At 50.0% G+C, this 16,168-nt stretch overlaps 1 protein-coding gene across 17 annotated transcripts in view; it reads right to left on the bottom strand.

Moving 5' to 3' along the window:
- PTPRF (protein tyrosine phosphatase receptor type F) overlaps positions 1-16,168 on the bottom strand; it is a 394,608-nt gene that overhangs the window by 61,232 nt on the left and 317,208 nt on the right. For 12 of the 17 annotated variants that reach the window (XM_069862928.1, XM_069862935.1, XM_069862941.1 and 9 more), the window contains 5 exons: positions 13,811-14,392; positions 13,138-13,271; positions 12,022-12,166; positions 6,468-6,773; positions 3,360-3,553 (listed from right to left, as the gene is read on the bottom strand). In XM_069862928.1, coding sequence (XP_069719029.1) covers positions 3,360-3,553; positions 6,468-6,773; positions 12,022-12,166; positions 13,138-13,271; positions 13,811-14,392 — 1,361 coding nt within the window. The remainder of the gene's footprint in view (positions 1-3,359; positions 3,554-6,467; positions 6,774-12,021; positions 12,167-13,137; positions 13,272-13,810; positions 14,393-16,168) is intronic. The other 5 variants (XM_069862939.1, XM_069862943.1, XM_069862944.1 and 2 more) reach the window with 1 other exon arrangement.

Below are 16,168 nucleotides of genomic sequence, written 5' to 3'. Positions count from 1 at the left end.
CCTCTCCGCCCCTGACCCTGCTGCCTCCTTTGTGCCTGGTCCTCCAGACTCAGCACTGCCACCTGGCACTGCTCAGCACAGAGCTCTGCAGGGCATGTAGGATGGGTACCTGGGAAGGGATGGAGGGCATCAAGCCCACTGCTCCTCCTGACACACTGGAGATGCCCAGGGACCAGCGACCAAGGGAAGCGGATAGGCCTCTGAAGGATGTAACGCTCATCCGCCATGGCCTGCTACCTCCTGCTCCCACAAGCTGCTGAAGACTCATATGAGAGTGGTGGGCTGCAGCCGAAATCCTTTAGTGGTGTCCCTGCTCCTTTCGAAGGCTCCCTTGGTGCCAAGATGTGTTGTGTACAGAGCCAGAAACCTGCACCATCCATGCCAAGAGGGAAAGGAGACCCAGGGCACAGAAACAAACCTTCTGCCACCGCCCTCCATGGGACCTGGCTGAGCCCTGATGGGCAGGGCCTGTGCAGGAGGTGGTGTGGGTATCTGACCCAGCTCAGCAGCAATACATGCAATCCCACTCGGTGCTACTCCGCAGAGCACAGTCACATTCGCTTGTCCATCAGTCTGACAGTAGGAGGTGAGAGCTCAGATTGGAAGGCACAGAGAAGTCTGATGGAGGCAATCAGTCACAGGCACAGCCACAGAAAGGAGGTAGAGGCTTCAGCCCCATCGCAGGACTTCCCCAACAACTGATGACTCTCCCTAGGCAGGAGGCTGTAAAATAAAATGTGATCTCTCCAGCACCAGGACTGAAAAGACTCTGTTGATGTTTTAGTCCTTTCTGCTCAAATGGTTTTCAAAACTCGGAATCTATATTATCTGCATAGCTAACATCTCCATTCCCTTTCCTTTTTCCTTTCATCTTCCTTTACTCTCTCCACATTTCTCATCTTCAATCAGGAAAAATCACAAGTCAGCTTTCATGCCAGTGTCTTCACAGCATCGACAGGAAGCAGATTATGTGGTACATACCTATTCAAAATCAGCAGAGAGCCTGGCTAAGCAAAAGGAGAGGGTCTGCCTACACATCCAGAGAATTTCTTCTCTGACCTCAGGTTTTCAATCAGTTTAATTGTCTCCTTGTGAACCTGGTACAAATGTTTATGAACATTTATGAGTACTAAACTGTGGCTATATTCCAGCTATCTTCATCCCGTGACCTTCAGGGACAGGTGTTCCAGTGAATCCTTTTGTTTTCTTTCATGGAAAATAACTCTTACAAGAGTACTCGTTAAAGTTTGAACTGGCTGTTTGCAAAGACACGCACCGCTGTACTGAAAGATGGCAGCTCTTACAGGGTTCTTCAGCTCCCGGAGCAGATGTATTTCATCACAAGCACAGGTCATGCCTGGCTTCTCACTCTTTTGGGAAATAAAGATCTCTTATGCCAAGTCAGTGAAACTTCTTCCCTGCAGGGTCATCATAAGTTTATCCCCAACGTGACGAGACTCCTTCAGAGCAGTCATTTCTTTGCAACTAAGTTTTGGCCTTCACTTCCATTCAAAAATTACAGCATGATGCACACCAGAAAAAGTATTTGCCCTCCACAGCAATCAAGAACTTTCCCACATAAATTCACCAAATCAAAAGGCTGCCAAGAGGTCTGACAGGCCAGGAAACTTCAAGCAACTTGCCTCCTTGATATATACATTCAAAATAATGCAAACCCCATCACTCCTTGGGAAGTTTCTGGCTCTGGCATCCTCATTCCTGCACAGTAGCATGAGGCTCCTCTCTCTGAAATGTATGAGTAAGGAGTGAAAGCAGAACTGGCTGGGCAAGCATAAAATATTTGAAAACACCAACAAGAACAACACTGCCAACTTCGCCCACCTACGCTTGGGACCAACCCATTAACTCCAAACTCCAGCTGAACAACACACCATCAATTGTTCAAACAACACAGAAGATTACATCCTCCTGGAATAAGTAAAGGGCAGCAAGCTTTTCTAACGATTACACTAAAGCTACCTCTGAAACATAAATGGAGATGTGCCCCAGACAACACTGCAAGGACCCTCAAAGCATTTTCGCTCTTTAAAGTTTTCCCCTTCCACATTATTACCTACTTTTATCCTTCAGAATATGAATGGGGAGTAAAGCCGGCTCTGCGTACTGCACTCCCCACTGACAAACGTATAAATGATTCACAGCTGCGTTCAGGAGACAGATCAATTAATCGTTGCAGCTCTCCAGTATTTATATTGGGCATCATTCAAGCAAGCTAGCACTGAATCGATTACTCGTCGCTTCCAACAGCAGCAGATCCTGTACTTCATTTATACAATTATCTTTGTTGAGAACAGGATGGGTCATCCAGGACGAAGGACCTTTGCTCCAAAGAGCTGTATTTCACCACAGACAGGTGCACCAAAGTCTTCCCCTTACCCCGGGAAAGAGACAATTACACATTGCTGAGCTGAGCAGAGACCATAGAAACATAGAACGGTTTGGATTGGAAGGGACCTTAATGTCCATCCAGTTCCAACACCCTGCCATGCGCAGGGACACCTCCCACTGAATCAGGTTGCTCAAAGCCCCATCCAACCTGGCCTTGAACACCTCCAGGGATGGGGCAGCCACAACTTCTCTGGACAGCCTGTTCCAATGCCTCACCCACCGTGCTGAAGCAGGGCCTCAGCTCACAGCCGGTGAGGTATCCATGAGATCACATAACTACAAGCAGGTTGTTGTACGGCAAGCACAGAGGGCAGTCATTTACCGGCGATGTGGGCCTGCACCTCACTCTTTGCCCTCCACCCCCTGCCTTTCCCAGACTCAGTTGGCTTCACCTCCGGTTTAGTTTCAAATGACAATATGAGGTGAATCCTTGCCTTGTAAAAAGAGCAGGGAAGGGAGGCTTTGGAGAGCCAGAGGAGGGCTGCCTGGCTGGTGTGCTGTGCCCACTCAACAGTGCAGAACCAACCCAGTGTCTCACAAGTAGGCAGCACCCTGACTGCCAAGAGAGAAGTTTTGCACTGAACATAGCATGAAAGAAACAGACTTGAGGCTTATCTAAAACTCTTGGTCAGTTTATAACCTCACTGTCAAAATACAATCTACTCCAGCTGGAGTCTGCACAAGACACGGCAGGCAGAGAGGTACAAGTCGGAGAAGAGGTAGGAGAGGAGCGTTCTCCAATACAGCATCTATCCTACAGCAATCATTTCCTGATTCAAATTTTACATATTTGTAAGCCAGTTTACTTTAGTTGACCTTGCTCAGGCAGGGCTGAGACCCATGCTCTGGGGCTGCAGGTGGAGGCCAAGAAATACTTGGTTCCAGCCAGCCTGGCCCTCTGTGGAGAGAGAAGGTGCCATGCCCATCAGCCCACGGTCCCCACGCTGTACCTGTGCTTCTGACAGCATGACGTCCTTGATCACTGGCTGCCCTCGGGGCTCATTGTTTTCCAGCTTCACGTACGTAACCTGGTACCCACGGATCTGCCCATGCTGCTTGTTGGAGATGGGCAGCTTCCAGCTCACCCGGATGGCAGTTGAATTCACAGACTCTACCTCCACCTTTCGCGGGGGGGCACTGGGCACTGTAACACACACAGGACGGACAGTTAGCAGGGAAAACACAACTGCTGTCAGCTACCTCTCACTCCTTTGCTACCTTCCCTCCACCTTACTGTAAAGTCGGTTCTGCTGGCACAAGGTCCCTGTACCCACCCAGGGGGTCAGACCAGAGTTTTCCAGCATGACCACATCCCTGACCCTTTCCCAGCATCCAAGCACCTTTGCTAGTCTCAGTAGGAAGGAGCATGACTGGGATATGCAGGAGCACCCCTAATAAAAGCTGCTGTGCCGGTTCAGACTCAAGGTCCACCCACCCCTCTCTTGTCACCAGCAGCAGGAGAGAAAGAAATAACATGAAGATACAGCAGAATATAAAGAATATGGTAACCAGGGTGGCCTGCGGCATGGGCAGGAGTTCTAAAGCCCTCTTTGCATCCTGCCTGTCACAACACCTCCTTTCAGATCCCTCTGTGTACATCTAAACACAGTCCAACAGCCCCAGGTAGTGTGGCTGGGTGCAGTGTCTGCCTTGGGGGGAGCCCTGGTACCTGCCACCAGCCAAAGTGCACACGCGCTCTTCCCCTGTGACAGCAAGAGGTTAATGAGGAGGAAAAGCACCATCCTAAAACAATAACCCAGAGCTCAGAGACAGCAGTCACTGAACTCAGCCAGATAAAGGGGCCTGTGGGGATTGTGACAGCTCTGGGGACTGTATTTCATGCACGGCTAGCTGAATGCTTTTTGATAATAAAATGAAAAATTACACTGCCCAGAAAATATCAATTTTCTTGCAAGGTGAGGCCCGTTTAAAAATGTATTTATACCCTATTTACCATTTGGAAAAATTACCTCCTTATTACTTTTTGCTCTTGCATTGACTGTGACAAAAATGTCAATGCTAAAAAATTAGCCTCTTCGTTGCTCCTGGAAAGCTCCCTCCAGCTGAAGCAGCTGGGAGCAGAGGTGTGCGCCGCCTGTGGAGGATACTGCTGCTACACGAGTGCTTGGTTCTCGAGCAAAGGACCTAGGCTCCATCCTACCACCTCTGCTGCAGCGCCCCTTCCACCCTCCATTGCCTGGGAAAATCCAGGGGTTCGGAACCTCATACACCCCAATTCTCAACACAGCAAGAAATAATCAGTATGAGATAATTAGGGATGCACAGCTGACAAGTAGATATAATGAGTATTGCTATTTCAACCAACTATATGGGAAGAAACAGCTACCCAGTAGGTAAGCACAGTTTTTAAGCTGCAGGGCAATTCATTAATTTCTCCAGATGTCCTTCTTAATTGTAGATAATTAAATAAAACAGAGAATGGAGGAATAGAGCATTTTAGCACCATGAGGCCAGCTCAAGGTATGGGAATGGAGGGGGCCATGCTCGAAGAGTTACCACCTTCTGGCTGGAGCAGCCTACGCTGTAATCCTCAATTCACTTAGTGCAGTGACCTTGCACAAGCCACAGGGCTCTCCTGCCCTAGCAAGTCACCTGCCCACACACACAGTCGGGAGTCCAAGTGAAAAACAAGATTCTCCCTGAGAACCAGACAGCAGCTGTGTGTCAAGTTCTGCTGGCAAGAGCAGGCAGGAGGCCTTGGCAGGACATGATACGAGGATGTTGCAGGGACATGAAAATACGTGAATGTGAGCAGATCACAGTGTTTTGAAGAGTGCTACCCTGCTGCACTATGGGAAGTATGTGTTGCCTCTGAGTCCCAAACAGGCAAAGTTCAATTTGTTTTCAGATCACACTTTAGCATTTCTCATTCCTTCATCACGGGTATCTACCGAGCATCAGCATGTCAGAGGGATATGAAATCACTCCTGACAGCTAAGCTGGAATGTCCAACCACGGTGCCCGAAAACTAACCGAGACACTTTGTTGCGACATTTCTGGGGTAGCAGCTTCCCCTGGGCTAAGATTCTGCTGAATGAGAACTGAAGCAAACAATACAGGCAGTAGGACACACACAGATGTGTTTGCCAGCCCAGGAATGCAGTCAGCGAGCATTCCCAGACACCACTTCCAGGGCCACTGAGACGTTGGGGACAGTGGCAGCCCATTTAGGGAAACTGTAACATGTCTGGTTTCAATTTCCTACGCTGACTGGGTAACGTAGAGATCATCCTTTCTTTGCCTGGACGCTGCATCTCTTTCTTCTCCCATTAAATCCGCAGCTCCTGGGGTCAGCATGAAGCCATGGAAGCTCCTACTGTCACCCTGAGCACTGGCACTTTCAAAGGAAACGGCTTAAGCCATGATGACATAACTGACAGCCCTGCTAATATAAAGCAATTTCTCTTTAAAGCTGTCGTATCCAGTAAAGTGTTTCGTACATGCGATATTCTGACTCTTGAGCGGAAGAGCAGATTTATATAAGCTGTGGCTTGCCTGGAAGCAGGGGCAGGAAGCAGCTTTCCTGCAATATCTACAAGTTTCAAATGGATTTCTTTTCCTTTCTTTAGCTTGCTGGATTTCAGGTCAACAAGTAAACTTTTAAGTCCTGATCTCACAGTGTGACAGAAGCCTTTGGCTGGGGGAACTCTTGTTACTTTCAGTAAAATGGAAACCACCACCACCAAAGATCAAAAAGCCCAAACGGCAAAGCAGTAGAATGCCTACTCCTGTGTGCAAAAAGCTAACACACGGAGGACCCCGATGGGATCGCACTGGGACATCTGACCCGCGGCCTGGAGGCTACCACTATATCAGAGCAAGGTCCAGCAGAGCAGTTCTTCTATCCCCAACTGCAGGGCAACTGTGGATACCCACTCCCTGGAACAGCCGACCAAAGCACTGCTCCTCACAGCCTCTGGTCCTTCTTGAAATACACACTCCCAGGCCAATACTCCCATTTCTTTCCCCCTCTTTTCCAGCTAGGAGTCCTGGTTACCCCAAGGTGGTAGCTGAAGGAGCTGTTCATTAACACCTACCATCCTCGTCAGTGCGCACATGCACAGGGATGCTCTCCGGTCCTGGCCCCACATCGGTGTGGGCCCTTACCCACACCTTGTACTCGGTCCATTTCTCCAGGTCCTTGATCTCCCAGCTGGAGTGCTCCCGTCCAATGCCATCCACCACATGCTTGGTGTTGTCATCTCCTTCCACTGCCTGGTACGCAATGGAGTACTGGGTGATAACCCCATTGCGGCTCTGGGCAGGCGGTGGCACCCAACTTACCCGGATGGTAGTGGAGCTGGTGCTTACACACTCGACTTCTTGGGGTGGGGCGGAGGGGGCTGGGGATAAATAAATGAAGTGGGGAGATGAAGGGAAATGAGTGGAAGGACAAAACAAAATGCACAGGGAACTTTTACCCAGCCAACTGAGCACTGTACACATGGAAATTCAGGTAGTAGCCTCCTGGACAATTGCCTGCCTTCCTCGAAGATCATCAAAGATGGCACTGGGGACAATTTGCATTTGAAAGCCTGATGAACAGCATGGAGACAGAATTGCTGTTCTGCATCAGAGAACACCTCTTGCGAAGCAGTCCTGGATGCTTGCTTTACCAAACAGAACAAATGGCACTAAGGGAAGGGGCGGGGGAGAGAGACTGGTAGGGAGAAGAAAGATGCTCTCAGTGAAGATCTGAAGCAGATGGAAACCAGAAGAGGTAGGAAGCTACAGAAGGCAAAAGTGGCAGAAGGGGAAACTCACACACCAGATTGCACAAAGGCTTGTAAAAACCCGCTCCTAGACAAGTGGAGGAAACAACAGAGGGCAGAGAAAGCAGGTGACTGAGGTTGGCTGGAGCGCATCCAGGCAGTGTTTGAAATCACGACAATCAGCTGCGAGCAGCACCCTGACACACGTGGGAGCCAGGCACCATGTGGAAACAGGAGATAACATGACTGTGCGGCTTTGCGCGTGTGCCTAATGTCTGCGACTGACTGCTTCATGCCTGCTAAACTGGTTACCTACCTCAGTAGCTTCCTGGCCTATGGAGCTACACAGGGGAAGGTGGGCAGGCGTCATCCCCGCCCAGGCAAAAAAACCACCTGCAGTTCACGTCAGCTTCTAAGCCAAGCAGTGTTAACTGGCCACAGGGGAAGAAACAGGATCTGGGCAGCAGATGCTTCTCATCAGGATGAGGAGCAACTGCCTGCCAGCAGCACTGCTGGGCAAGTGCAGTGAAAGAAAACTTGGGGAGGGGGAAGGATGGAGAAGAGGGACTAGGAAAGGAGGGTAGACTGAAGGCTGCAGCAGCCTTGCAATAAAACGGCAATTCTGCAAGGTGGGAGAAGGGAACAAACCAGACAAGTGCGCGGGAGATGCTCTGTTCCGTCTGGACACCAGCAGCATGGGGGCTGTTTCCCAGCAGCAGCAGCTTCCTCTCATTTGGCTTCACTGCCCAGGGATGCTGAAGGCACATCCTGGGACCTCTGTTTACACACAGCACAGCCACCCTGCAGAGGTATTTGTGCTGCCCAGGCCATGTCATGCACACGAAGGGAAGAGGAGTTGTAATCAGGTGTTTCTCATGAGGGTGGAAGCCTGGAGGCGGGAGGAATCCCATCCAGTCAGGGAAGGCACAAGGGAGATGGGTGCCTTCCTTCTGCTTGAACAGAAGGCAAGAGCCCTGAGCACAGAGAACAGGGCACTATCAACACAAAAAGTGCTCTCTAAGGCTAGGATGCTGTATCTGGCCAAGCAGGAACAGAGTACAAGGTATCTTGCTTTGCCATGGCAGGTGAAGGGCTGCTTCCATCTTTCACTGCACTCAGAAATGCCTGAAAAAAGGCTGGTGCCTTTCCCCATGCTGCAGTCCTTGAAGCAACCGATGCACCAGAGCCTGCCTTCCTGGGGCACAGGGACAAGCCTGCCCGCTCATCACCTGCACAAAGGCAAACATTAATAATTGCCTCAAATAATTCAAGCACAAAACAACGGTGCCTTGGCTTTGCTAGGCACAGGTTGGCAGTGGGAGAAGAGTTGGGAAAGCTGGGGACAGTAGAACCTCCCAATCCACTGATGATCTCTGCTTGCTGGAGACACGACCCACTTGCTCACAGAGGCAGCTGCAGGCTGCATGTAACTCTTAGCGCTCGCTTCTGTGCTCAGTGAGCAGGGCCTGTCCCTGATGCCTGGGCTGGGGTGCCTGGAGAGAGGAAAGATGGGGGGAGAGCAGGCAGTGACAGAGCTGGAAGAGATGATGCCTGAGCTGAGTCAAGGCTGCTGCCATGGAAGCTACACTGGGGAAAGAGAAGTCAAAGCAACACGTGGAAGCAAAAATGCCTTCGTGAAGGAGACAGAGCGGGATTGGCCCTGGTGTATCGGAAGGAGCAGGGGTAGAAAATGAATCCTCACACTCTTTTGGTTAATCAGCAGAGAAGTGGCAGAGAAGAGAGAAAGAAGGTATAGCACCAAATCAACACCAAGCGTGAATTCAGGGAAGGCAGAAGGTAGACACAGCGCCTTGTGGCATCACTCCGAGGTGACAGGTGAGACATAAGGAGCTTCGCAAGCCTTTCCTTTGCCACTGTCTGTAGAGAGACGCTTCACAGAAGAGACTTTTTCTGGCCTCCACAGCATCCCCTGGGATACAACAGCAAGCTCCTTCTCCAAAGGCAGCTTTGGCTGGCAGTGTGGGCAGGTCAAATGTTGGCTGTTGACTGGGTAAGAGTCACACACATGATGAGCAAGGCAAAAACTCAGATTAATACTTAAAGAAACCAAAATAAAACTTGATAACATGAGCAGGATCAACTTAAAATGCATAAGGAGTGGAAGTGTTCCTCCTGGGGCCAGCGAAGAGCAGCCTGGGTGGCCAGCGTTCACCTACACATATGGTGAAAACCTCTGCTGCCTCCAGGCTACTCACACCAGCCTCCCCCACCGGACCACAGCAGCCTTTTGCACCCATCCAGCCTACCTACTCCTTCAGTTAGGGAAAAAGCAGCCTCAAGACCCACCTTCATATTTCAAGTGAGCATTTTAATGTTAAGGCCTAATGGGCACAGAGCTGATGCTCCTCTCCCGCATCATACTGCTTGCCTGAGGCATTGCAGACTCCTGGCAAACTCCTCCGTGCTCATCAGGTCCTCAAAACAGCACCACTTGTACTTTTGCAGGGAGCCCACCAACTAGGCGAGCAGCTTAGCAGGAAAGACAGCCCAGAAGGCAGCTGTCTTCTCCAGAAATGGGGTCCAAGTTGTGCTCCTGGAATGGTGTGAAGGGGAACTGCATCCCTCTTGGCCTTGCCAGAGAAGCATCTCTTACCACTCTGGAGCAGGAATGCCCCAAGAAATGCCCTGCAGCATCAATACAGATATCTTTCTCCAGCCCATTAGTGACTCATTAGAAATGATGTTCCTCCTACCTTACCCTTCACTGATTTGTCAGGGACAGGAATGGAACCTGAAGACAGGCTCGCTGGAAAGCAGGAGTCTGACTGCTCCTGCAGTTTGCGACCCACCTGAACATGTCAACTTCCAAGATCCAACAGCCTTTCTCAGGCAACCAGGAAGTGCAGCGAGGAGACATATTTGAAGCTGGAAGTAACAGTCTCTCTAGATTAGTAAGTTCCAAAGCCAAAGGGACTGATTCAACTACCTAATGTGAGGTGTTGCTAAGTGCAGACCAACGAATTTCTGCGTGGAAGTCGTGCATTGTACAAACAACTTCTGCCAAGCTAAAGCAGAGCTTTCTGAACTAAACCACTAGTACCTATGAATCTGCTCTGCCCTGGGACTGTTCAGCCAGTGGCTTGCTGCTGTTATTGAACAGCCTTTTAGTAAATGCCGAGGATTTTCTCACAAAATAGAGTGCCACCAGAAATCTTCTCCAGCGGGAGCCTGTAAGCCAAGAACCGGTAACTTCTTGGATAAACTGATGAACTCTTAGGCCCATCAGTGTAAGGGGGGTTTCACTAGTCAAACTAAGATATTCCTGTGACTTCAGGTTATAACTCTTCCAACAGGTGCACATCTCTTTTACTACACAGATGCCAGAACCAGTCAGCTAGTGCTCCACTGGCCACCAACGTGACAACCTCAGAACGGGATAGTATGAGAACTCCTGTGAGCAGACATCACGTGGTCATGGGAGGATGTCTGCCTTGAAAAGTCCACAAAGCAAAGGTTTCTCTTGCTTGGACTGTTGTGAGATTCTGAAGGACTCATTTATGCATGGAGCCGTCTCTGATTAAGTGTATTCAAGGATAAGAGCATCCACTGATAGAATTAATTTAAGTGGCAGGAGAGTTGCTTCAACCTTTGCCTACCAATACAAAAGCTATCTGAAATAGGTATACAAATCTCCACACTCAGAATTTGTTCTCAGTGTTCAAATATTTATAACTGCATGATCTGAGCCTCTCCCCATTTTCATACCTGTCTATCCTGCACCACGAGGACACCATTAGCTCACATAAGGTGGAGGAATCCTTGCGACTGTTATGTTAATGAAGCTGAGTTTTCCTCAAAGAGAAGGTCGTTCCAATAGTAAGCAGAGCTGCTCTTCCCTGCCTGAGCTCCCTTTCTAATGGCCATCTCAGGCTCCCAGCTGCTGTGCATGCTGGCACCCTCCCTGCAGGGAAGGCTGGCTGCCTTTGCCAACTGCTCACCCCACATAGCTAGTAAATCCCAGACAGACGGTGATAACGGAAATGTCTTTTTTCCCCCTTTTAATGCTCTTTGCATAATGGCAAGCCCAAAAATCGTTAGTGAAAACGAGCTTATCGCTGGGCCCTTTGATAGCCCTAATCTGCTTATGCGCAGCACTTTGAGCTGCCAATCAGAGCAATGCGAACTCCTGCTCTGTGATCACATGGGGCAGAGAGAGGATGAAAGTGATATTGCCTGGGTCACCTCATTATCTAGCCTCTCTATTAACTCAGCTGCAGCTTGTTCTGGTTTCCCGTAGCGCTGCAGTCTCAGAAGAAGCAGCCTCACTCACTCAGAGAACCCAGGCAAAGAGCCACTTCCCCAAACTGACTCCTCCAGCTGCCTGACAGTCACAGCCACACGTGGCTGCAAAGGCTGCCTCTCCTTGCAGTCAAGTGTACAGACCAGGGATGGTCTTCTGGGGAAGCAAGGCAGCTGGAATGGGGAGGGAAGGGATGAAAATCCAATGGTTTGGAGACAAGTCACATTTAGAGCCAAACACCCATATGTTGCCTGTCCAGACAGCTTGTCTGCATGGGAGTGAATTCATAGAGATGCACAAACCCACTCAAATCAATCTCTCCCAAGCAATTTCCCAGCCTGTTTCACTCCTCCATCAGTTTTAACGAATCTACCCTTAGGGAAAAACAGCATGATCAAAGGGATATGAAGAAAGAACTTACCACTTGGTGCACCCCTCTGCCAAAGAGCCCTGATTCAAAACCCCAGCTAACTTTCCCCACTGCACCCTTTAGCAAACTGCATGTTGGCATCCCTGCAGGCCCACAAGGGCAGAGGCAGCGAGCTACTCCATGCCCAGGCAATAGAACCACGACTGCTTTTGCTTTGTCTTCAGCAGCACAGAGTGTCAGAAACTTACTGGATTGGGCAGTTCTGGCTTCGATTATGGGAGTGTAGACTCCGACTCCCAGCTCTGAGCGGGCACCCAGACGGAACTTATACAGCGTGTCAGGTTTCAGACCTTCCACAGCATACGAGGAGGTTGGATCAAACTCCACCTTTTGCTGGCAAATAAAAGGAGACACAGATTATTTGGTGTAGTTGAAGAATACAGAAAAGCTGGTGCTCAGCTCCCAGTGCCAAGGGAATAGGCAGCCCCATCACCCATTCTGGTCTCACAGGAACTCACAGCCATGCTGCCAGACCTGTTGCAGTCGTGCAGGACTCCGAGGCATGGAGCTTTCTGCGTGAAATAAAACTGTGTGGGGAAGTGGACTTCTCTGACAGCCACACTGCACTGCCTGGTGTCCAGACTGCACTCACTGCTTGACAGCTTGTGGGAATTCTGGATCTAGTTGTATAGTTAGATGAGGGGTACAGGACACACAGGTTTGTTTCCTCCCAACAGAAAGTGTCTGCCTTTGAAACAGAGTAGCTGGCATCTCTAATACATCTAAACAGTGCTGGTAAAGGACTTGTTTTGCTACCACTTCATCTGGAGGGCACTTATTTCCAGCAGCTCTCATGCCACTATAAATACAGGAGGAGGAGAGGTCCATGGGATGCTAAGATGCTGCCACAGAACAGTTCTCAGTGTGCACCTGCAGCTGGCACTATATTTGAGATATTTAGAGCTGGACTTATTTTAAGGACCCGGCAGTAAACGTGGAAGGGCTCTCTCTAGGCCACACTCAATCTGCTGCTTAAGTGTAACCAGATATGGAGCTGCAGACACATTTTGGAGGCCATTTCAGATCCACTTTGAAGCACTTCTGGCCCACACAACTGTTTAAAGGCACCAGCAGTTAGGATGCCTCGGGGATGATGTCTGGTATTCTGGTGCCTTTTGAGTCCCAAATCGGCCACTAGCTGCTTTGCTGGGCATCAACAAACACTGCTGAGGTCACTTGCACAGAAGGCAGAGATTACCATGCTTCTATCACACACCCATGAGTGTTTATCAGACACCTTTCCCCAGCTGGTTAATTGTGATGTCCAGCCCCAAGTGTTGCTGTCGCAGAGGCAGGATCCTCACCTGAGTGCCATCCTCCCCTTCCCAGTACAGCAGCTCGTATTTGGTGATGCGTTCCTGAGAGGCGGGCAGCCACGTCAATAGGATGCGGGTATCAGACTCTGCTTCTGCCTGGAAGTCAGCTGGCTGGGCGGGAACTGGGGACCAAACACACGGTTAGTGTCAGGAGTTGCAGGGAAAGGAGTCACACAGCTTTACAGAGTCTGTGTTTCACTTGCAAATATCCTTTCTCATTCTTTCCGGACCCTCCCTTTTTCCTTCTCCCCTCTACTGTGCCCTGGGAACAACCCAGGCAACAAACAAGCACTTCTGGGATCCAGGCAGGTCACTACGGGAATTGCTGTCACTTCCAGCCCCTGACTGCATCCCAGCTCCTTCCTTCCACACGTGTACTCAGACCCCAGCAGGGCCCGGCACAGTTCCATAGGTGCCAACATCCACTCCAGGACCTCGTGTCACTTTTTTAGCCGCTATATCCCAAATAAAACTGTGGGCTGTGTTACTTGTACAGAGATTGGCACCAACTCCCTAGGACAAGCTGACAGCTTAATTCTGAGGGCTGTGGGGTGGGGCTGCCTCTCTGACACGCAACCATCTAAGCACCAAGTGCAGTTGTGATGCCTGATGCACATCACCAGGGTGGACACAGAGTCACGACGCTTCCCTCCATACGTACCCCCTTGCTGCGTTTTGACCTGGATGATGTCCGAGGGGGGACCATCGCCCACTGAAGTAAAGGCCAGGACGCGGATGCTGTATGTGGTCCCTGTGATAAGGCTCCCCACGGTGGTGAGGTGGCTGTCATCGGTGTTGTGTTTCTGCCACATGCTCAAGGGCAGGTGCGGGTCGGTGGTATAGTAAACGCGGTATCCTCGGATCTGTCCGTTAGGTTCCTCTGGCTGCTCCCACTGGACCAGCATGGTGCTGGCGCTCAGCATCCTTGCTTGGACTTTCAAGGGTGGACTTGAAGGAGCTTGTTCTCCCGTCCGGGCCTCGACCAGCTCACTGGGGGGACCCCTGCCAATGTTATTGACTGCGATGACCCGGAACTCATACTCTGAAAAGGGGCTGAGCCCACCTATGCTATAACGTGTTGTTGCCACACCATCTACCTCCTGGAACTGACCATCCAAGGATTTGGGCTTGTACTGGATGACGTAATATGAAATGGGGTCAGAGTTGCCTGAATCCCAGGTGAGGGTCACGCTGGTAGCTGTCGTTTCAGTCACTAATGGCTCTGTTGGAGGTTTTGGCAGTGCTGCAATTGGAAGGCAGAGAGGTGTGATTTAAATAATTCAGTCAGCTCAAACCCTGCAATGTGCACGGGGATAAAAATGGAGCTGCCACCGCCCATTAACATTCTTCTTTACAAGGCAGAAATCATTTCATACTCTAGAACATGCATTTTTATATTACCATATATTGCTTGAAGTGGTTCTTAATGGAAGGATAAACAGAGCAATCATGTTATTAGATGTGCTTGACGCACTTACCAGCAGCAGGCTAAATAAAGGTAATTCAACGGGGATGCAGGAATGTTACTGTCATGGGGGTTCAGCTGGCAGTGGGAAGGTGCTTGCTGGGCTGGGCTGGCCCCAGGAGCCAGGTGTATAGCTGATTTACAACGGGATACAGTAAAGCAATGAGAGCACCACGGGTAATGTGGAGCTATGCTCCTGCTTCCACAGAAAGCATCTTAGACCATAGGGAGTTCATGGACAGTGCTGTTAGATGGGTTGGTAGGGGAATGCCTTGTAAGTATTACAGTGCATGCAGGAGGGATATGGCCAGAGAGATTACCAGCTTTCACATCCACTATTTCACTGGGTGGTGTGTCAAACTGCAACCAGACAATAAACTGTTACACAAGAACTCTTGTGACACTGGCATCTCTGAAGCGTTAACGAGAACATAACTACTGCAAGCAAACATTTCTAGATACGCCATTTTACCAAAAGAATAAAGAAAGAGAACGAGTGTGTGAGACAGAGGTTTGCAGAGTACACAAATATGTTAAGACAATGACTGAATTAACATCTACAGCAAGCTTAAACCTCCTACGAACCACTCCAGTTAACATCATTAGTAACTCCTAATGCAGCTGTGCTTGACGAGGAACTAGGAAAAATGCTCAACCCAAATTAAAATCCTGAACTACTTCGTTCCTTGGCAAAGCCATCAGGTTTCCAGCTTCTGCACGGTTCAGCTGAGGAGGGAAGGCTCTTTAGTACAGGCGCACGCCTGCTCTGACCGCCAGGGAAGATGCCTTTTCCAGTGCTACTGCAACACGAATACTGCGAAAATCGGTGAGGGCTGAGCTGGCGTGGGAGGGAAGGTCACGCAAGCCACAATCAGACACCATACTGCTACTACTGAGAACTGAGGCAAGGCAAATGCATCCTGCCCAACAGCAGAGCCAGAAACAACACGTTTCCTAGAGTATCCAAGAAAATGACAGCCTCCCTCAGATTTTCAAGGACAGATGACACTCATCCACCTTTTCCTTTGAGAGCCACAAGCTAGCTCTTGGGTGTGCAGCCTGCATGTGAACAAGGGGCAGGTCTGGTACTTCCAGTGCACTTACTGCTGTCAGCTCTGTGTCATCTTGCTTCTGCTGTCTGCCCTGCAAACCATCTACTTTCCAGTCAGCACATGAGAAGCAACACTGGGTGACGGAGCTAGGGACAGAGGCAGCAAGATATGCAGAGTGAAGATGCAGAAAAGACAGACAGAGAAAGAAGGAGGAAGGCAAAGGACTAAAGGAGCTGAGCAGACCACTCCCTGTCCCGGGGGCCTCTGCAGTCCTGCAGTGGTAGTGGGCATCATGTCAGCCAAAGAGAAAGCGAGGTAGAGTTGTCCCAGGTAAAGAGATAAATACTAGGAACCATCAGTGCCCACCTCCTCCTGCCACATCCAAACCACCTTCCCACTGTGCCTCTTCTGTACACTCTTGGAGATCTACTACAACCAAAGCAACCCCTGTGCTCTGTAAGAAAATAGAGGCTGGAAAAGGAACCAACTAGCAGGTGCTGTG

The sequence above is a fragment of the Phaenicophaeus curvirostris genome, chromosome 8 (assembly GCF_032191515.1).
Source record: "Phaenicophaeus curvirostris isolate KB17595 chromosome 8, BPBGC_Pcur_1.0, whole genome shotgun sequence".
Lineage (NCBI taxonomy): Eukaryota > Metazoa > Chordata > Aves > Cuculiformes > Cuculidae > Phaenicophaeus > Phaenicophaeus curvirostris.
The sequence above is the reverse complement of the archived record's forward strand: the minus strand, read 5'-3'. Positions and strand labels throughout refer to the sequence as shown.